The 21,828-nt window shown below is 44.5% G+C and overlaps 1 protein-coding gene across 1 annotated transcript in view; it reads left to right on the top strand.

Moving 5' to 3' along the window:
* The window catches only part of LOC311245349 (talin-2-like), a 201,869-nt gene that overhangs the window by 116,282 nt on the left and 63,759 nt on the right, over nucleotides 1–21,828 (top strand). Inside the window, exons 22-29 of the mRNA XM_084335192.1 lie at nucleotides 405–548; nucleotides 6,087–6,248; nucleotides 9,477–9,617; nucleotides 10,298–10,479; nucleotides 15,288–15,420; nucleotides 15,547–15,648; nucleotides 15,808–15,978; nucleotides 16,337–16,483. Coding sequence (XP_084191318.1) covers nucleotides 405–548; nucleotides 6,087–6,248; nucleotides 9,477–9,617; nucleotides 10,298–10,479; nucleotides 15,288–15,420; nucleotides 15,547–15,648; nucleotides 15,808–15,978; nucleotides 16,337–16,483 — 1,182 coding nt within the window. The remainder of the gene's footprint in view (nucleotides 1–404; nucleotides 549–6,086; nucleotides 6,249–9,476; nucleotides 9,618–10,297; nucleotides 10,480–15,287; nucleotides 15,421–15,546; nucleotides 15,649–15,807; nucleotides 15,979–16,336; nucleotides 16,484–21,828) is intronic.

Here is a 21,828-nt window from a genome sequence, read left to right as displayed (position 1 = left end):
CCTCATCTCTCCTCTTCTCTCCTCCCATCTTCTCTTTCTTCTCCCTTCTCATCTCTATGAATTTCTTCTCTTCTATTCTATTATATCCTCTCCTCTCCTCTCCTCTCCTCTCCTCTCCTCTCCTCTCCTCTCCTCTCCTCTCCTATCCTCTCCTCTTATCTCCTGTTCCCTGCTCTTCTCTTCTCTTTTCTTCTCTCCTCCTCCCCCCTCGCCTCCCCCTTACTCTCCACTCACTCCTGGCTCCCGACCAAGACTCACCTCCCAAATCTACCTCCCTGTTCAGATTTAATCACTGTTTATGTTTCTAAGGGGAGAGACTACAGCTGTAGGCATTCTGTTCGCTCAGCCATTCCTTATAAGGCAGGAGGAAGCTGAAATAACGTGTTTCTGTCTCTGTCCCTTAGGCCTCATATCTAGTAGGCGTGTCTGACCCAAACAGCCAGTCAGGTCACGAGGGGCTGGTGGATCCCATCCAATTTGCTCGGGCCAACCAGGCCATACAGATGGCTTGTCAGAACCTTGTGGACCCAGCCAGCAGTCCCTCACAGGTGAGAATCTGTGACTGTTGAATTACAGGCACATGTATTGGCATATGGAGACCGTTAAGGGCACTGTCAATGGAAACCGCTTGTTACTTGAATGAAATTACTTGCAATGTAAATCAGTTTACTACAGTATATCCGGTTGAGTACAACAGGGCTGTACCTGACTCCGAATTTTCATAGTCTAATCGGATTTGGCAGGTCAATATGATGATTCGCAGATTTCTTTTATATGAAAAATAAATAAATTAAATACATTGACCTGTGTTTCAGTGCTAGCATACGTTAACTCAATCAGCGCCAGAGGGCGCTGTGTACTGTGTTGGTTAAAAGGCCAGCGTTCTAAAGTATAGCAATACGTGGCGGTGTTTGCAGGGCTATAACTATATTATATATTATAGCTATGGATACAATACTATTGCCCATTTGACATCGAGTATCTATCGTTCAATATGTGAAAAAAAAATATATATATATTCATCCATACATTCCCATTTTACCGTGGTGAATATAAGTATGGTTTTAGGGTAATTCATGGGAGGCTGGTAATAGCCCCCAACGTGTATTATACTAAATGCATTGGCGTTCCGTCCCTACACACGCTACAATAAAAAAATCTAATTGATGGGTATTATGTTCCATCATGAATGCATGAAAGGGTGGGGGGGGGGTCGTTTTTTTATTCTTTGATCGTCACCAACGGAATACGTCATGGACTAGCATTACACACATACGCTCGGATCACAATGAAGGCATGCTTTGATCAACGCAAGATTTATATCATATAGCCCTTACCTTGACTAGGATCTGCCCGAAAAAGAATATTCCAATTATCTGATCGCGAGTCCCAGTATTGGTGTTGATCGTGTCGCCAACATAATCCGCCATACATCATCGATCTGGAGCATTTGACGCCCCTCAAGCCGATCGGGACAACCTTGCCTGACATAGAAAAGTCCGCCCGGACCAATATAATCGACGCACAGCCCGAGACACAGAGTTTCAAAGGATGTGCAATACCGGCCGCATCCTACCAGGCGGCGGTATTGGACTTTTGCGATCTCAGACTCATTCCCTATGATAACACCAGGCTCCCTGGATGGATAATGAATGGAAATATTGAATAAAAGAAATAACGATGAAAACCGACTTTGGTTTTCGGGTTTGGCGCTCAAGCGTTGGCGAGTTAACCCGACTTTATTCGGGTCTGGCGTCCATTGAGTTAATATAGTCAAGTGCAACAGAGTCATATGAAAATGTTTTGGAGCATTTAATCAATAGATCCGTTAAGACAACGTCATATGGCGGTAGATGGTGAATTGCAGACATTTACATTTTACATTTACATTTAGTCATTTAGCTGACGCTTTTATCCAAAGCGACTTACAAGTTCTGTACGACAAGCCATCAGGAAGGGCACAACTCTATCAGCTGAGCAACAATGTTCATCAAAGTGTTGAGTGCTACAGTGTAGGTTAGTTTATTAGGACAAGTGCATGACAGTACGGTTAGTTAGGGTTAGATTTTTTTTATTGTTTTTTTTTTTTTTTTTTTTTTTATTCAGATAATGGTTGAAGAAGTGCGTCTTTAGTCGACGGCGAAAGATTGGACGTGATTCGGCTGTCCTAACTGGGGTGGGTAGTTCATTCCACCATTGTGGGGCAAGGACTGAGAATAGGCGACTTCTCTTTGATGACCCTCCCGGAGCTTGGATAGGAGTAGGTCTGAGGCGGCCAGAAGATGCAGAGCGTAGGGGTCTTGAGGGTGTGTAGTTAGAGACCATTGACCGGAGGTAGGCGGGAGCGGTTCCCTTTGCCGCACGGTATGCTAGGTCGAGGGCCTTGAAGCGGATTCGTGCAGCAATGGGGAGCCAGTGCAGGTCCCTAAGAAGTGGGGTGACATGGGCCGACTTCGGTAGGTTTGAGATCAGGCGGGCCGCTGCGTTCTGAATGAGTTGAAGAGGCTTAGTGGCAGTGGCCGGGAGGCCAGCGAGCAGTGCATTGCAGTAGTCGAGGCGGGAGATGACTGTTGATTGGACGAGGAGTTGGGTGGCTTCTTTTGTCAGGAAGGGGCGTATCCTTCTGACGTTGCTCAGGAGGAATCGGCAGGTTCTGGTCGTCGCTGCGATGTGAGCAGAGAAGTTCAACTGGTCGTCGAGGACAACACCAAGGTTCTTGGCGGTCGGGGACGCAGTCACAGCTGTATTCTCGACTGTGATTGAAAGGTCGGTTAGGGGGGAGGATTTGGCCGGCAGGTGGAGCAATTCTGTTTAGCTTAGGTTCAGTTTGAGGTGGTTGGACGTCATCCAGGCTGAGATGTCGGACAGACAGGCCGAGATCCGCTCAGAGACGTGGATATCTGAGGGAGGGAAGGAGAGGAAGAGTTGAGTATCGTCGGCATAACAATGGTAGGAGAAGCCATGAGACGTGATAATGTTACCCAGTGATTTAGTGTAGAGGGAGAAGAGAAGGGGTCCTAAAACCGAGCCCTGGGGGACACCCGTCCGCAGGGGGCGGGTGGCCGACAGGGTCCCTCTCCATGACACTTGGTAGGAGCGGTCATTGAGGTATGATGACAGCCATGTCAGCGCAGAGCCAGCCACTCCCATTCCTGCGAGGGCCGCAAGGAGGATCTGGTGGTTGACTGTGTCGAAGGCTGCAGATAGATCTAGGAGAATCAGGACAGAGGAGAGGCCTTTCGCTTTTGCTAAGTGAAGTGCCTCTGTGACCGCAATGAGGGCTGTCTCTGTGGAGTGACCAGTCCTGAAGCCTGACTGATTAGGGTCTAGGAGGTCATTCTGTAAGAGATAAGCAGTAAGTTGGTTGGATACAGCACGTTCAAGTGTTTTAGAAAGGAAGGAGAGAAGAGAGACAGGACGGTAGTTGCCTATGACGGTAGGGTTCAGGGTTGGTTTTTTTATGAGCGGCGTGACTCTGGCTTGTTTTAGGGAGGTGGGGACCACCCCCGAGTTGAGTGAGGAGTTGATGGTTGCAGTTAGGAATGGGAGGATGTCTGGTGCTATGGTCTGGAGGAGTGGGGAGGGTAGCTGGTCCAGCTGGCAAGTAGTCGGACGGTTTGACGTTACCAGTGTCAGGGTCTCTGCTTCTGTAATGGGAGAGAAAGATGACAGAGTGAAGGATGAGGTTCTCGATTCAGCATTTGGAATGGGTGGGGGTTGGGAGAAGGAGCTGCGGATGTTCTCCACTTTTTCCTCAAAGAAGATCGCAAAGTCTTCGGCAGAGAAAGATGAGGGAGGGGGGGGTGGGGGGGGAGTGAGGAGGGAGGACATGGTAGCATGCAGTTTGCGAAGATTCTTGGCAGAGGCCTCGATCCTATGGTGGAAGAAAGAAGCTTTGGCATTAGTGATGGTTTTGGAGAATGTTAACAAGAGGTTGTGATATGTGTCGATGTCAGCAGTGAGGCGTGACTTTCTATACTTCCTTTCAGCTGCTCTCAGGACCTGTCTTTGTTCTCTCACTGGATCTGTCAGCCATGGACTGGGTGGGGAACGGCGGGCAGGTTTCTCAACGAGGGGACAGAGCTTGTCGAAGGAGGTTGCAAGGGCTGAAAGGAGGGTGGAGGTTGCCATCTCTGTGGAGAGAGCAGAGAAGGTGTCACTCAAAGGTAGAGCGGATAGTATGTCAGAGGAGAGGGTGGAGGGGGATAGGGAGGGCAGGTTGCGTCTGAGTGAGACTGTTTGAGTTGGGGTGAAGACCTTTCGGTTAAGCATGAGAGTTAGTGAGAAGGATATGAAGGAATGGTCAGATACATGTAGGGGAGTTACCGTGGTGTTAATGATGCTGGAGTTACGGGAAAATATGAGATCCAAGGAGTTGCCTGCTTTGTGGGTGGGAGGCATGGCAGTGGGAGTCAGGTCAAACGATTGTAGGAGGGAGACTACTATGACTGACTGAGATGAGTCAGGCAGGTTGAAGTCGCCCAGTAGAAGGAGAGGGGTACCATCTTCCGGTAAGGAGAACAATGGTGAGATTGAAAGGATTATGCAGACAATGCTTTAGCCTGCATCTGGATTTGTGGGAATCATGTGTTGGAATAATGAGTACTTGCTGCAGTGAAGTTTCCCATGACTAATAAACTCAACACAACTCAACTCACAACACCGGTATTAAAAGTGACACCGGACATTTGACATAATGACACTCAATATCGCTTACTTTGATATTTAACATTATGCGGCTACATTGATCCGCTGTGTCTGTCTGTTTTTAATTCATTTTCAATTACTAGTATCCATTTGTTGGACAGTTCTAATGTAAAAATAAACCAACGGACAGTAGGGGTGTAAAGGTACACGTATCCATACCGAACCGAACCGTTTCAGTGTGTACCGTACCGTACAGAATGGCTGTGTAGTGTACCGAACGAATACAGCGGTATGTTAACCACTAACGACCGCCCACCGGGGGCTGTTTTCGTCACAATCTAATATATTATAATTATTTTTGAATTCGATTATTAATTTCAATATAGAATATTCATTGACAGCCCTACAAGTACAATTAGTTACTGCACACTACATCACCCCTGAGTGGAACATGGAAAGCCAAACTTTCCCCCACTGTACCGAAAACCCGTACCGAACCTTGACTTCAAAACCGAGGTACGTACCGTACCGTGGTTTTTGTGTACCATTACACCCCTAATGGACAGTAATACCTTCCATAAATGTTCTATCTGACAGGTCAATGTAGCTGTTATTTATCATGCAAACATACTGTTGCTGGTCTGGACTGGTCCTCTGAGGTCCTCTCCAGTCTACTGTAGCTTTTGCTGCGGTTTAAATCCGAAAGATTGACAAATCCTCCATCGCTGTGTCATGTCGCCTCTAGAGCCTTCTTTCTCTCCTTCACGTGAAGTTAAAACCACTCTAGAAGTGAAAGTGAAACTTAAGATGCTCTGTACTGCGACTCTGCTGCACAGACTTATAAAATAGCTCTGCTGTCTGCCCACACTGTAAAGGAACACGCCAAATTTTGGGGAAATTAGCTTATTTATATCTACCCTGGAGTTAGACAAGCAGATACATACCCTTTTCTTCTCTGTGCATGCATTAGGCTTAGGGAACAGCCGCACCGTTAGCCTAGCTTAGCGTCATTCACTGGAAGTAGGTGTGCCAGTGTAGCCTAGTTCCCAACAATCACGAAATACACTCCAAATACAACTCCAAAACTTTCCTGTAAAACATGTTGTGACCTGTGTATTTACCACATGGAGAAATTGAAAAAAAGAATTAGACATTTTCATTTTCTAAGCAGATATATACTCGGAATTTGCTGCCTGGGCATAGTGATTTCATCACCTCAAAAGCCCAGTTGTTTTTTGAAAAACTTGTCTAACTCCAGGGTAGATGGCAAATAAGCTAATTTCCCAAAAAGTTGGCGTGTTATTTATTTATTTTAATGAGGCTCGACTCAGTGGATTGAGGTGTCTCTGACTGATGATTAAAATCGTCAACTTCGTATTTTATACAACTTTAGCTTCCTGTTTGTCTTCTCATTCGTGTCTGCGTGTGGGTTGGTTTAGGTCCTGTCTGCAGCAACGATAGTAGCCAAGCATACCTCAGCCCTCTGTAATGCCTGTCGCCTGGCCTCCTCCAAGACCTCCAACCCAGTGGCCAGGAGGCAGTTTGTCCAGTCAGCCAAAGAGGTGGCCAACACCACAGCCAACCTCGTCAAAACCATCAAGGTGAACCCTCCACTAAGCACTGAGTTAACTGATTTAACACACATTTAACTGATTTAACACACATTTAACTTAAACCTGCAAAACATTTATCACTTGGGTGAAACTGCTCTATACCTCCCCTATAGCCTCAGTCAGAACCACCAACACACATTCTGAATATTTTCCTCTCTTTCGCTCTACTCGGCAAGGCTGCAATTTGAGTCCTTTATTATTTAATATCGCAATAGAACCATTAGCCATTGCTCTCAGATCAAATCCTAACATACATAACATAACTGGTATTCATAGATTTGGCATCGAACAGAAGACTTCACTTTATGTGGATGACTTGCTTTTATATGTATCGAATCTCTGTCTCTATTCCAGCTGCCCTTGGAGTTTTCAGTTCATTCAGTGAAATATCAGGATATAAACTAAACATAGACCAAAAGCTCTGGGAGGGATGGCTCTGCCCAATTTTAAATTCTATTATTGGGCAGCCAACTTTAGAGCATTACAACATTGGGCATGGTTTGAAAACACACCTTCATCTCCTGTATGGTTGCTTTTGGAATCCTCCTCTTCCAGCCCTGCTTCACTGGCTGCTCTTGCTCACGCACCTCTACTTTTTCCTGCCTCTCCCTACTCTAAACATATTATTGTCAAATCAACACTTAGGATATGGAATCAGTTTAGACGACATTTTGGTTTACAATCTTTTTCTTTACTAGCTCCAATTACAGCTAACCCTGTTTTCCCCCCCTCTGTGATGGATAGAGCCTTTCTCTCCTGGTCCCCTCTTGGTATTAGAACGTTCAGAGATTTATATATAGAAAATATTTTTGCATCATTTGAACAACTGTCTGACAAGTTCTCTCTCTCGAGGTCACATTTCTTTAGATACTTGCAAGTCCGCAGTTTTGTATGTACTGTAATGTCAACCCACAGTTCCCCAATCTTCCAGAAGCCACTCCTATTGACACTTTACTAAAGCCTACACCGGTCACAAAGGGTATTATATCTGTCCTGTACGGCTTGATTTCCTCACTGCACCCTACCTCATTAGAAAAGATCTGGAGGAGATGGGAGGAGGACCTGGGTGAGCACATCACAGAAGACCTGTGGGAGGATATTCTACACCGGGTCCACTCCTCTTCAATTTGTGCCAGGCACGGACTGATCCAATGTAAAATTGTTCACCGTTCACACTTGACTAAAGTCAGGCTAGCCAAGATCTATGGCAACATTGATCCCACCTGTGATAGATGCCATTGTGCCCCTGCTACACATAGTCACATGTTTCGGTCCTGCCCTTCCCTACATACATTTTGGTCTGAAATATTTGAAACTATCTCAGTAGTATTGAGATCCCAATCAGCCCGACTGCCATAACTGCTTGCTTTGGTGTCTCCCCTACTACCCTGTCTCTGCCACGATATAAAGCTGACCTGCTGGTGGCATTTGTTACTCTCCTGGCTAGACGTCTCATTTTACTGCATTGGAAGTCACCCACTCCTCCATCTCACTCTATGTGGCTCAGGGATATTTTGCACTTCCTTAAGATGGAGAAAATAAGGTGTGTCATAAGGGGTTCTACAGCTAGATTTTATAAAACATGGGGTCGTTTCTTTACTTATGTTGGGGAACAAGGTTCAATCGACCCCCCATAAATAATGCTCACTTCTAGCCTAGCATTGTCTGGTCGATTGACCTGTCTACATGTGCAGGTGTAACCCGATGTTTACCTTCTCACTTAAAAAAAGAAAATGTGTTCCATTCCTCTATTTCTGCTGTACAGTCCTTGTCCTGAGTGTACATATCTGTTTAATTGACTGTATGTCCGAAACAATATCTATTATTTATTTTGTGGTGTACTCGCTGTAGTCTATATATTCAACAGACCTATACTTTGACTACTTATACGTAGCTTTGTGCAATATGTATATTATTTACATTCAACAGACCTATATTTTGTCTATTTATACATAGCTTTGTGCAATAGGTATATTGTTTATATTCAACAGACCTATATTTTGACTAATTATATGTAGCTTTGTGCAATATGTATATTGTTTACATTCAACAGACCTATATTTTGACTACTTATATGTAGATATGTGCAATACGTCTGGCATATATGTGTACAGTTTGACCTTGTGCTCATCTCATATTGCAACGAAAAACTCCAATAAACAAAGTTTTGGGGGGGGGAAACTGCATTATGTAACCCAAACCCATCAAGGTGAACCCCTCCACTAAACACTGATTTAACACACATTTAACACACATTTAACTGATTTAACACACATTTAACTTAAACCTGCATTATGTAACCCTAACCCATCAAGGTGAACCCCTCCACTATGCACTGATTTAACTGATTGAACACACATTTAACTGATTTAACACATATTTAACTTAAACCTGCATTATGTAACCCGAACCCTAATCCATCAAGGTGAACCCCTCAACTAAGCACTGATTTAACACACATTTAACTTAAACCTGCATTATGTAACCCAAACCCATCAAGGTGAACCCCTCCACTAAACACTGATTTAACACACATTTAACACACATTTAACTGATTTAACACACATTTAACTTAAACCTGCATTATGTAACCCTAACCCATCAAGGTGAACCCCTCCACTAAACACTGATTTAACTGATTGAACACACATTTAACTGATTTAACACATATTTAACTTAAACCTGCATTATGTAACCCGAACCCTAATCCATCAAGGTGAACCCCTCAACTAAGCACTGATTTAACACACATTTAACTTAAACCTGCATTATGTAACCCTAACCCATCAAGGTGAAGCCCTCAACTAAGCACAGACTCAGTGAATGATTTGTGAAACACATTTAACTTAAACCTGCATTACTTAACTTTTTCATGGAAAACGTTATTGCTTCTTTAGCGAGCTAAAGCCGAATTGGTTTGAACAACAGAAAAACCTGCCAACAATGATGCATGCAACCCAGTGAAATGACTGTATAGTGAATTATATATTACAGTGAATTACAGCTCCCATAGGCGCTGTTCTGGTTAGGCATGACCAGTGACACGAAGTCCATAAAAGGCAATGGTCTCTTTTCTAAATCAAATGACTCAAATGTAAAACAGCAAAGTTACTGGAAGAAATACATTTTTGTTGCCATTTTCTCTTACATAGTTACGTAATTACAGATATCTGGTGTTTATTGTTGATAACATCCCATGAAATTATCTGATTGCAGGCCTTAGACGGGGATTTCTCTGAGGAGAACAGAAACAGGTGCCATGTTGCTACGACTCCACTCCTGGAGGCTGTGGAGAACCTATCTACGTTTGCCAACAACCCAGAGTTCGCCAGCATTCCTGCTCAGATCAGCAATGAGGTATGTTATGTGAGCATGTGCAGGTTTTAGTTTGTATGCATGATTTTAGTATATTCTTTTTCAATTGTGTAAGGTCAAACAAAGGTAAGACTTTTACATTTATTAGAAAACATTCATTTGTTAGGTTGATTCTTCATGAAGAGGATGTCAAAGCTTCTCCAATGAGTATATACCGTCAATTCCTGTGAAACGTGGTCTCTAATATTGAGCCAATATGCAGATAGGTCTGTGCAGGTGAGCTGGGGGGGAACTGATTTAGCAGTTTTACCTTTTCTTTTAATGTCCTGGGAAAGGCTCAAGGAGAATCCGGATGGATTTTTTTATTTTACAATCTGAGCGGAACCGTCGTGGCGCGCCTCCTAAAAGCTTTATGGCTGTAATCTGTCGGAGGGCAGTGTTTAACGGTCTCTCTCTCAGCACAGCTGCTCTAATCTTCAGCTTGTTAATCTAATTGCTGAGGGGGGCTTTAGCTCGGATCATAAAGACTGAAGGTGTTTCTCCAGGCGTCTGTGTAAAAGCTGCCTTTCTAATCTCATCCCCCGTTTGATTCCACCTCTGATCTCTCCGAGGCAGTCAGGGAATATTAGCAACGTTGTCCCACCTGTGCCGTTAAAGTTCCACTGTTACACCTAGTCTGTTGTGTCACCGTCTGTCTCTCTCTGCGTCTCTCTCGCCCCCAGGGCTCCGCAGCCCAGGAGCCCATAGTATATTCCGCTCGCTCCATGCTGGACAGCTCCTCCATGCTCCTGGAAACCGCCCGCTCGCTGGTGCTCAACCCCAAAGACCCGCCCACCTGGTCCATACTGGCTGGCCACTCCCGGACGGTGTCTGACTCCATCAAAAGCCTCATCACCTCCATTAGGTCAGTATTAAAGGAACAGTTCACTTTGTTTAAAAAAATATGTATTAAAGGGGACCTGCATTGCTATTCCTAGCACTATTTGGGCAACTTTACACAATTCCTGTGAGTCTATGGAAGACATCTGTAAGGTTTATTTAAAAAAAAATCATTGTTTTATATTTCTAATGGGGTACTCAAAAGCATCATTTTCCAGCTTCAAGATTTCAACCTATTGGCTTGGCTGCGCCCATACTAGCAGAATGCTTTGAGTGACAGCCACCCACCAAATAGTTCTGGCCATACTACTCTACTAACGCCAAAGTGAACCTAATACACAAACAAATATGGCTCAAGCATACGTTTTCGATACAATACAATCCACAAAGGGATGACACCGAAGCAGGTACCCATACCATACGATTTTGGGAAAACAAATGCCCGGAAGAATAAGATTGCTCTCCCAATCTGTCTAACACACACACACACACACACACACACACACACACACACACAGCACTTGTACTAACGACGTTAGTTAGGAACATAATCATTCATTCGCAATACACACAAGTAGGTCTACATATATACAACAAAGCATAAAGTCCCTCGTCTTTGCAAAAATCCAAAAACGAACTTGGTCCATTGCTGGCGAAGCACACCATCCTCGGGAAAAGTGTGCAAAGACGTATTAGGAGCTTTACAGCCAGGAACAGCACATGTCCTGCGTGTTTTGCTCATCGTGGACGTTAGGCAAGTTACTGCACTTCTGTCCTGCGGTCTGCCTGCTGTTTGGCTGCCCAGGTAGATTGTGGGCGGGCATTGGCTCCAACCACAGAGCCAATCGGATCACTATCCGCTTCCCCAGCGCCACGTGACGTCACCATGCGCGTCAAATCAGAACGACCTGATTAAAATGGACCAGGAAATGAATGACCTGAATGACGGCAATCCGCCAATATAGTATTTAGAGACACAAACACATTGATACTAACTCCTATTACTATAATACAATGCTGGACACTGAAAAATGACATTTATAATGCATGTCACCTTTAAATAAAAAAAGAAAAGCCTGATTTTTCACAAACTAGTCATTTGAATTAAAGAGCTGAGTGCTGAATGTTTGACACATATTCCAGAATACAGCTCAGTGAAATGATGAAAAAAGTATCAAGACCTTAGTGAGTGATTGACAGTTCCTAGAAATCCATATGCATGTGTGTATGTGTGTGTGTGTGTGTGTGTGTATGTGTGTGTGTGTGTGTGTGTGTGTGTGTGTGTGTGTGTGTGTGTGTGTGTGTGTGTGTGTGTGTGTGTGTGTGTGTGTGTGTGTGTGTGTGTGTGTGTGTGTGTGTGTGTGTGAGAGATAGAGAGAGAGAGAGAGGGGGGGTGAGAGAGATGAGAGAAAGAGAGAAAGAGAGCTGGGAGAGTGTGTGTGTGAGAGAGAGGGGGGGGGTGATTACTCAGCCCTTGTGTGGGTGAATGTAACAAGTTCCTAACGTTTTCTTTCCCCTATCATGCACACTTTATTCATTGTTTTAAATTATTATTTTCTTTTAAGTTATTTTGTGCATCACTCTGTTTTGAATTTGATGCAAATTTGCAATGCATGAGGGTCATCCTTTTGTGTTAAATGGCTGCATAAAGCAAGCATTTGTTGACTCATGTTGATAAGAGTATTAAAACTTGGAACTTGAAAAATATCCGTTTAAGGTAGATACAAAATTATAATTAAAAATGCGATTAATTTGCGATTAATCGTGAGTTAACTATGGACAATCATGCGATTAATCAGATTAAATATTTTAATCGATTGACAGAACTAGTTTTAACACTTCCTGAAATAGCCATGAAGTGCTTTGAGAAGCTAGTAAAGGGCTACATCTGCTCCTCCCTCCCCATCAACATGGACCCCCTGCAATTTGCATACCGCCCCAACAGGTCCACGGAGGACGCCATAGCCCATGTGCTGCACACAGCAGCATCACACCTGGACAAGAGGCAGGGGAACTATGTGAGAATGCTATTCATCGACTACAGCTCGGCATTCAATACCATAGTCCCCTCCATACTCATAGCCAAGCTCAGGGACCTGGGCTTGGGCTATGACCTCTGCCAGTGGGTCTTGGACTTCCTGACTGGCAGACCCCAGGTGGTGAGAGCAGGCAACTGCACCTCCTCATCCATCACCCTCAACATAGGGGCCCCCCAGGGCTGTGTTCTGAGTCCCCTCCTCTACTCCCTGTACACACACGACTGTGTGGCTCAGCGGAGTAGCAATACAATCATCAAATTTGCTGACGACACAGTGGTGGTGGGCCTGATCTCTGCCAACGACGAGAGGGCCTACCTGGAAGAGGTCAAGGTCCTGGCGGGATGGTGCCAGGAAAACAGCCTCTCCCTGAACGTCAGCAAAACAAAGGAGATGATTGTGGACTTCAGGAGGTCGGGGGTCAAGGACTACAGCCCCCTCAGCATCGACGGGGCACCGGTTGAGAGAGTCAACAGCTTTAAGTACCTCGGAGCCTACATATCCGAGGACTTGACATGGACCACACACATTGACAGTGTTGTGAAGAAGGCACGACAACGCCTCTACTTCCTCAGGCGCCTAAGGAAGTTCCAAGTCAGTCAGAAGATCCTTAAGAACTTCTACTCATGTACAATAGAGAGCATCTTGACCGGCAACATCACCTCCTGGTTTGGGAATAGCACTGCACAAGACCGAAGCAGACTACAAAGAGTGACACGTTCAGCCGAACGCACAATTGGAGGGGGGCTCCCCACCCTCCAGAACATTTACAACAAGCGTTGCAAGGGCAAGGCTAAGAGAATCATTAAAGACTCCAGTCACCCGAACAACTGCCTCTTTGAACTGCTGCGGTCAGGCAAGCGATACCGGAGTCTCAAGGCGAGCACAGAAAGACTCAGAAGAAGCTTCTATCCCCAGGCCATCAGACTGCTAAACGAACAATGAATGAACACTACACAACAACAACCACCAAACGCACATAGCACACACATCCACACGCACACACTCACTTTAAACAAACACACTGTAGCACCCACTCCACACACTTTATAGCACACACCCACTTTAAACAAACACACCGTAGCACCCACTCCCCACACTTTATATTTATTGATGAAGGATTGCACTACAACTCGTACACCTTACTGTAAATTGTACCTAAAATTGTACCTCATCCCATTTCTGCTTTGCACTAGATAGTACTGTACATTAGTACACTGCATAGTATTGTATATTATATGGTAACTCAGAACATTGTACATATGTCTATACCGAACACTGTGACCTCATTTTTCTTCTTCTAAATTACATGCTATATTATGTTATTTGATACTATCTTGTCTAGCGCAGTCTCTGGAGCGTAACAGTAAGAAGCATTTTGTATGAAAGTATTCTGTACTTCTGTATGACAACTATTAAAGAACTTGAACTTGAACTTGAAATGTATGACATCATAATGACATCACACGGTCCAACTCAATAACTCTCAAACCAATTGAATTTGTGAAGACATTTTTGTAGTCATGGGATATGTGTGTGGTTATGAACATAATAAGTCTGCTTTATTCTTTTTCTTTTGGTGGAGTGTTCTTATAACTATATCTGTATGAATATATATCTGCATACAGCTATAGCACTGGCCAGTATGGCTTACTACCATAGTGTATTTATACTTGTATCACTGTACATAATAATATTGTACATAAAACAGATTAGCATATTTACTCAGTAGCTTCCTTATATTCCATTTAATCACTTGTTACACTGTGTATCATTATGCACTTTACTGTTACCTTACAGTTAGATATGATTTATGGTTATATGTGGCGATGCACCCGTCTGATTTTTTCAGTCGCAACCGGACCGATATCCCATAATACCAGTATCAGTATCACTATCAGTGCATACCTAGTTAGATGCCAACTTATTTTCGTTGCACTGTGCTTGTGCCATACGATGACAATACATTTGAATCTAATTGAATCTAACCACCTCCACCTCCTCAGAGGCTGACTTGAGTTTCGAAAAGAGAGGGCTTGCTTTTTTTTTTATTTTTTTATTTTTTATCTGTTCAACCGAGCACAAAACGACCACAATAACATACTCTCTATACGATTCTCCCTCTATGGTAGTGAACACTGTGGGGCTGTGATGAAGACAATGTGGTGCCAGGGGATCTGAGACTCTGCTACACCATCTATTCTTCTTTTCATTATTCTCTTCCCTACTGCTGTTAGGAATAGAGGTGTCTCCTCTCTTCATTATCACCCTGCAATTACACGCACGCTTCCACACGGCCCCCTGGCCCCCCACGCTCTGCCACGTCTCTCTCGCTCTCTCTAAAGAATCCCATGTGGCTCTAATGTGCCCCGCCCTATGAAGTAGTCTATACAGTATATATAGTATATGTTTTCTTATACAGTATATATATACATATATCTAAAGTAATTCAGATGTAGCTATGAACAATTATAATTTGTTTAGAATAGATAGGGATGTGAGGTGGAGGGGTAACGAGAACAAGTCTTAATCACCACCACAACATGCGAGAAAAGGTTTTAACCGTCCACAACGGAATACAACAGTCCTTGTGTGTTTCCAATGCTTGATTCCTCACTCAGAGCCTGATATCTTGGGATCGTTGGAATCTTGAAGAAGCCAGTGTATTACTACACACTGGGGCTGCTATCTAGCTAGCTATTCCCAAGAGATCTCGTCAGTTTACCATGGCACACGGAAATTCACCGTAACACACACATAGAGAGAGAGAGAGACTATTCTTTATCTGTGTTGACAGGGATAAGGCACCGGGCCAGAGAGAGTGTGACTCCTCCATTGACAGCATCAACAAATGCATCCGGGACATCGAGCAAGCTTCACTGGCTGCTGTCGGACAGAGCCTGCCCTGTAGAGATGACATCTCCATGGAAGTGAGTCCAAATGACCACATCAGCACCGACATTGATAGGATATGTCCCAGAGAGAATTATATCTTAATGGAATCTATCGCATCGTGTGAGCTGTGCTGTAATCCTCCCGCTGTTGTTTCCACCCAGGCCCTCCAGGATCAGCTGACTTCCTCTGTGCAGGAGATTGGCCACCTGATTGATCCCGTCACCACGGCGGCCCGCGGGGAAGCTGCCCAACTGGGACACAAGGTATTGCTCTCACTGACTCCTGACGCATCCCTCTGCATCCCTGCTGGCTTTCACAGACTTTACACAGAGAGAAACTCCATGCTGCCTCTGACACCCAGCCGGTAGGTCCGGTCCTCCCTCTCTGTCTCTCACACTGCTCCATTAAACCCGTGCTCCCAGGTGACCCAGCTGGCCAGCTACTTTGAGCCCCTCATCGTGGCATCGGTGGGCCTGGCCTCCAAGCTCCCGGACTACCAGCAGCAGATGACCATCCTGGACCAGACCAAGACCCTCTCTGAGTCTGCCCTGCAGATGCTCTATGCTGGCAAGGAGGGAGGTGGGAATCCCAAGGTATGAACCAGTTATATCTATCTATCTATCTATCTATCTATCTATCTATCTATCTATCTATCTATCTATCTATCTATCTATCTATCTATCTATCTATCTATCTATCTATCTATCTATCTATCTATCTATCTATCTATCTATCTATCTATCTATCTATCTATCTATCTATCTATCTATCTATCTATCTATCTATCTATCTATCTATCTATCTATCTATCTATCTGTCTGTCTACAATATATGGATGTGTCTGTCTGTCTACAATATATGGATGTGTCCATCTGTCTATCTACAGTACAGTATGTGTGTCTCTCTGCCTGGTGTACAATATAATCTAAATGTGGTTGGCTATTTTACCAGGCTGCCCACACTCATGAGGCCATCTCAGAGGCTTGCCAGCTGATGAAAGAGGCAGTAGATGACATCATGGTGACTTTGAACGAGGCGGCTAGCGAAGGGGGCATGGTGGGGGGCATGGTGGAGTCTATCGCTGAGGCCATGGGCAGGGTGAGTTCATCGGTGTGTGTGAGTCCTTGGGCAGGGTGAGTTCAACTGTGTGTGTACGTGTACCGAAGAACACATGTGTTTATCAAGTGGGCTGCAGCCAGAGGCAACTGGACAGCAGAGCTCTGCTGGGAAAACTGTGCCGGCTGGATCTTAATATTGGCCTTAATTTCCTCGTCTTCACGAAGGGAGCCGTCCCCATCAGCACACAAGTCCGCTTCAAGGTCGTTGACCTGGCATACCGCGCAGCGAGGGGAACAGCTCCCTCCGGCCAATGGTCTCTAACCCACCCTCACGACCCCTACACCCTGCACCTCAGACCCACTCCTATTCGAGCGCCTGGGGGGGTCAAAATTAAACAGGCTATTCTCTGTCCTCACTCCACGATGGTGGAACGAACTCCCCACCAGTCAGGACAGCTGAAACTCTCTGGCATCGACTAAAAACACACCTCTTCAACAACAGCAAAACAATATCTTAAAAAAATATATATCAAATTAAAAGCTTACCATCTTACTGTCTTTTTACTATTATATACCCTACTACTATGCTAATACCTATACTTATACAACTACTTATCATGCTAATATGTCACTAGTGTAACACTCAAGCTCTATACTATTTGACGACCAATGTCACCTTAGCTGCCAGAGATGTACCCCTCTTGCTGACTTGTTCACAATTTGTAAGTCGCTTTGGATAAAAGCGTCAGCTAAATTACTAAATGTAACACGGAGTCTGCAGTGGGCGTATGTTGAAGAGCATGTCCCTCTGAGTGACACTCATTAGTCACATAGATGACAAGTTGTCAAGTACTCAGCACGACGGTGATGTTAGCTGTCAATCACTCTCCTGGGTGAGAGATCACGGTGTTGAAGGCACTGTTAATAATTGGTGATGACTTGCACACAGTTTAATATCAGTGTATCTACTAGATATGATCCTCTGTTTCATTTCCCCCTTCCTTTTAAAAAAATGTATTGTGTTAACATCAACATTAATGATCAGCGCATCAACCAGATTGTCGTAGGAATGTATAAACCAAATCAGTGCCTTACGGTGAACGCCTAACTCCCAAATAATTAAAGATTCAGAGGCTGTGTCTCATACTGTATTTATTAGTGTAACAGGGTGTGATTTGCTGGGGGTTAAGGTGGGGATTTCCCTACTTTTTCAGGTCCCTACCTCTGACTGGTCATCGCTATTTATCTATTTATTGATTCATTTTACTATGTATCCCCCCCTCTGGTAGTTTATAATAGACTATCATTCATTCTTGCATTGAATTAAATACATGAATTTCTCAAAATCATCAGAGGCCTTCTCAACAGTGTCTCCCTGCTTACTAGTGCCTCCTCTTGTCGGGACAATGAACTGCTGGCTGCTGTGAGCTGTGTTGTCGGCTGCAGTTTGAGTAACTACACCCCTGCTCTTTCAGTTTGAGTAACTACAGCCCAGCACTTTCAGTTTGAGTAACTACAGCCCAGCTCTTTCAGTTTGAGTAACTACAGCCCTGCACTTTCATTTTGAGTAACTACAGCCCTGCACTTTCAGTTTGAGTAACGTCTACAGCCCTGCACTTTCATTTTGAGTAACTACAGCCCAGCACTTTTAGTTTGAGTAACTACAGCCCAGCACTTTCATTTTGAGTAACTACAGCCCAGCTCTTTCATTTTGAGTAACTGCAGCCCTGCACTTTCAGTTTGAGTAACGTCTACAGCCCTGCACTTTCATTTTGAGTAACTACAGCCCAACACTTTCATTTTGAGTAACTGCAGCCCTGCACTTTCAGTTTGAGTAACTACAGCCCCGCACTTTCAGTTTGAGTAACTACAGCCCCGCACTTTCAGTTTGAGTAACTACAGCCCAGCACTTTCAGTTTGAGTAACTACAGCCCCGCACTTTCAGTTTGAGTAACTACAGCCCAGCACTTTCAGTTTGAGTAACTACAGCCCAGCACTTTCAGTTTGAGTAACTACAGCCCAGCACTTTCATTTTGAGTAACTACAGCCCAGCACTTTCATTTTGAGTAACTACAGCCCTGCACTTTCAGTTTGAGTAACTATAGCCCTGCACTTTCAGTTTGAGTAACTATAGCCCTGCACTTTTAGTTTGAGTAACTATAGCCCTGCACTTTCAGTTTGAGTAACGTCTACAGCCCTGCACTTTCATTTTGAGTAACTATAGCCCTGCACTTTCAGTTTGAGTAACTATAGCCCTGCACTTTTAGTTTGAGTAACTATAGCCCTGCACTTTCAGTTTGAGTAACGTCTACAGCCCTGCACTTTCAGTTTGAGTAACTACAGCCCAGCACGTTCAGTTTGAGTATCTACAGCCCAACACTTTCATTTTGAGTAACTGCACCCCAGCACTTTCAGTTTGAGTAACTACAGCCCCGCACTTTCAGTTTGAGTAACTACAGCCCAGCACTTTCAGTTTGAGTAACTACAGCCCAACACTTTCAGTTTGAGTAACTACAGCCCAGCACTTTCAGTTTGAGTAACTACAGCCCAACACTTTCAGTTTGAGTAACTACAGCCCAGCACTTTCAGTTTGAGTAACTACAACCCAGCACTTTCAGTTTGAGTAACTACAGCCCTGCACTTTCAGTTTGAGTAACTATAGCCCTGCACTTTCAGTTTGAGTAACTATAGCCCTGCACTTTCAGTTTGAGTAACTACAGCCCTGCACTTTCAGTTTGAGTAACTACAGCCCAGCACTTTCAGTTTGAGTAACTATAGCCCTGCACTTTCAGTTTGAGTAACTACAGCCCTGCACTTTCAGTTTGAGTAACTACAGCCCAGCACTTTCAGTTTGAGTAACTATAGCCCTGCACTTTCAGTTTGAGTAACTATAGCCCTGCACTTTCAGTTTGAGTAACTACAGCCCTGCACTTTCAGTTTGAGTAACTACAGCCCAGCACTTTCAGTTTGAGTAACTATAGCCCTGCACTTTCAGTTTGAGTAACTACAGCCCTGCACTTTCAGTTTGAGTAACTACAGCCCTGCACTTTCAGTTTGAGTAACTACAGCCCAGCACTTTCAGTTTGAGTAACTACAGCCCAACACTTTCAGTTTGAGTAACTATAGCCCTGCACTTTCAGTTTGAGTAACTACAGCCCTGCACTTTCAGTTTGAGTAACTACAGCCCAGCACTTTCAGTTTGAGTAACTACAGCCCAGCACTTTCAGTTTGAGTAACTATAGCCCTGCACTTTCAGTTTGAGTAACTACAGCCCTGCACTTTCAGTTTGAGTAACTACAGCCCTGCACTTTCAGTTTGAGTAACTACAGCCCAGCACTTTCAGTTTGAGTAACTACAACCCAGCACTTTCAGTTTGAGTAACTACAGCCCTGCACTTTCAGTTTGAGTAACTATAGCCCTGCACTTTCAGTTTGAGTAACTACAGCCCAGCACTTTCAGTTTGAGTAACTACAGCCCAGCACTTTCAGTTTGAGTAACTATAGCCCTGCACTTTCAGTTTGAGTAACTACACCCCTGCACTTTCAGTTTGAGTAACTACAGCCCTGCACTTTCAGTTTGAGTAACTACAGCCCTGCACTTTCAGTGTCGCTGGCCTCTGCAGCTGAAGATGCGCTCTGACCGCTGTGTGAACGGACCAGAGGATTTCATGCAGCGTGGATCTTGTGAAGAACGAGATTCAAGTCAAAGAGTATTTCTCTCTGGGGCGGCTAGGTGGTGCAGTGGGCAAGGCACTCACCACCAATGCTGGAGACGCTGGGTTCGAGCCCAGCTCTCCACATTGTTTTCAGTTTGGCTGGTCGTCCGTACTAATACAATTGGCAGTATTAGAGGGTGGGAAAACTGATGGGTGGGGATCGGACATTGTGGACAGCGACTCCTACAGGTCGGTTAGTGCGCCTGCGCAGTAGAATCAGGAAGCGACGGGGGCGGCGTCCCTCCAAAGCGCAGACCCCTGACGCTGAAAGATCGCGCTGCGCAGGTGAAAAGATGCGACGGCTGCTACCTCGAGTACCGGAGGGGACTTGTGCAATGTATGGCTTCGTCCACATTACAGCCGGCTTGCTGGAGGCATGAAACAGCGTTCGAGATAGGGGAGGGTAGAATTGGATGATACGAAATTGGGATGGGAGAAAAATAGAAAATGGGAGAAAAAAGTGGATAAATAATTTTTTTTTTCTCTCTGACATGCCAAGAGTTTTAGAAACATCGTCTTCATTAGAAGGCTCTAAGCAGTGAGGTCCAGCAAGAAATATAAATTCCTCAAAAGGCCTATATGGCACATGGCATCCATGGTGCTGAAAACCTTGTCTCAGTTTTATTAAATTGTGTTTTGGAAGCAGTAAGTGCCCAGTAACAACTATGAAGACATAATTTCTATCAGCCTACAAGTTCTGTTTCTGCTGCTTAGTCATTTGGCCTATTTCACCTACTTAGCCTACTGTGCTTTTAAGACCGGAGAGATTCAGATACAATTTAATCAACTATCCAGTTCGTTTGGCTAGACGTTTGGAGAGAGAATGTCGCTGCTAGGATCCTGATGAGGGTGCGCAAATATGATCACATCACCCCCACCCTCAGATCCCTTCACTGGCTCCCTGTGGAACACAGAATTGAGTACAAGGTGTCCCTCCTCACTCACCAGTGCGTACACAGTGGTGCCCCTGCCTATCTCAAGGAACTCCTCACCCCCCAGTCCTCCTCACGTTCCCTCCGCTCCGGCACAGCCTACCTCCTCAAAGCCCCCAGGACTAAGCTGCACTCCATGGGCGATCGCGCCTTCTGCTCTGCCGCACCCAGACTTTGGAATGCTCTCCCCATCCACCTGAGAGCACCACAATCCGTCAAGGTTTTTAAAAGGGGCCTAAAAACATTTCTTGCCTGAATTTTCTTTAACTTTTATTTTTACTTCTATTCATTTTACTATTCTTTTTATTTTATTTTACTCTTAGGTTCTTCCATTTCACTGGTTGTTAGCCTTTTAATTGTTTTTATTCATTTTAAATTGTTTTATTCATTTAACTTTTGTCTATATCTCCTGTAGCACTCTGAGATTCTCACGAATGTAGAGCGCGGTACAAATTGAATCCATTATTATTATTATTATTATTATTATTAGAGAGAGAGAGAGAGAGAGAGAGAGAGAGAGAGAGAGAGAGAGAGAGAGAGAGAGAGAGAGAGAGAGAGAGAGAGAGACTATCGTTACGCGCGACGCGGGTCCCAGTGTTCCGTTGTCTCAGGATGGATTTGGTAGAGAGAGAGAGACTCCGTTATGCCAGGCTTTTATGCTATATGGAGAGATTCAGATACAATTTAACACAAACGGTTCCAAAGATATTAATGTTTCACACATGTTTCTCATGAGCT

Source organism: Notolepis coatsorum (genome assembly GCF_963971535.1).
Source record: "Notolepis coatsorum genome assembly, chromosome: 18".
Lineage (NCBI taxonomy): Eukaryota > Metazoa > Chordata > Actinopteri > Aulopiformes > Paralepididae > Notolepis > Notolepis coatsorum.
This window is presented reverse-complemented; position numbering and strand designations above follow the sequence as displayed.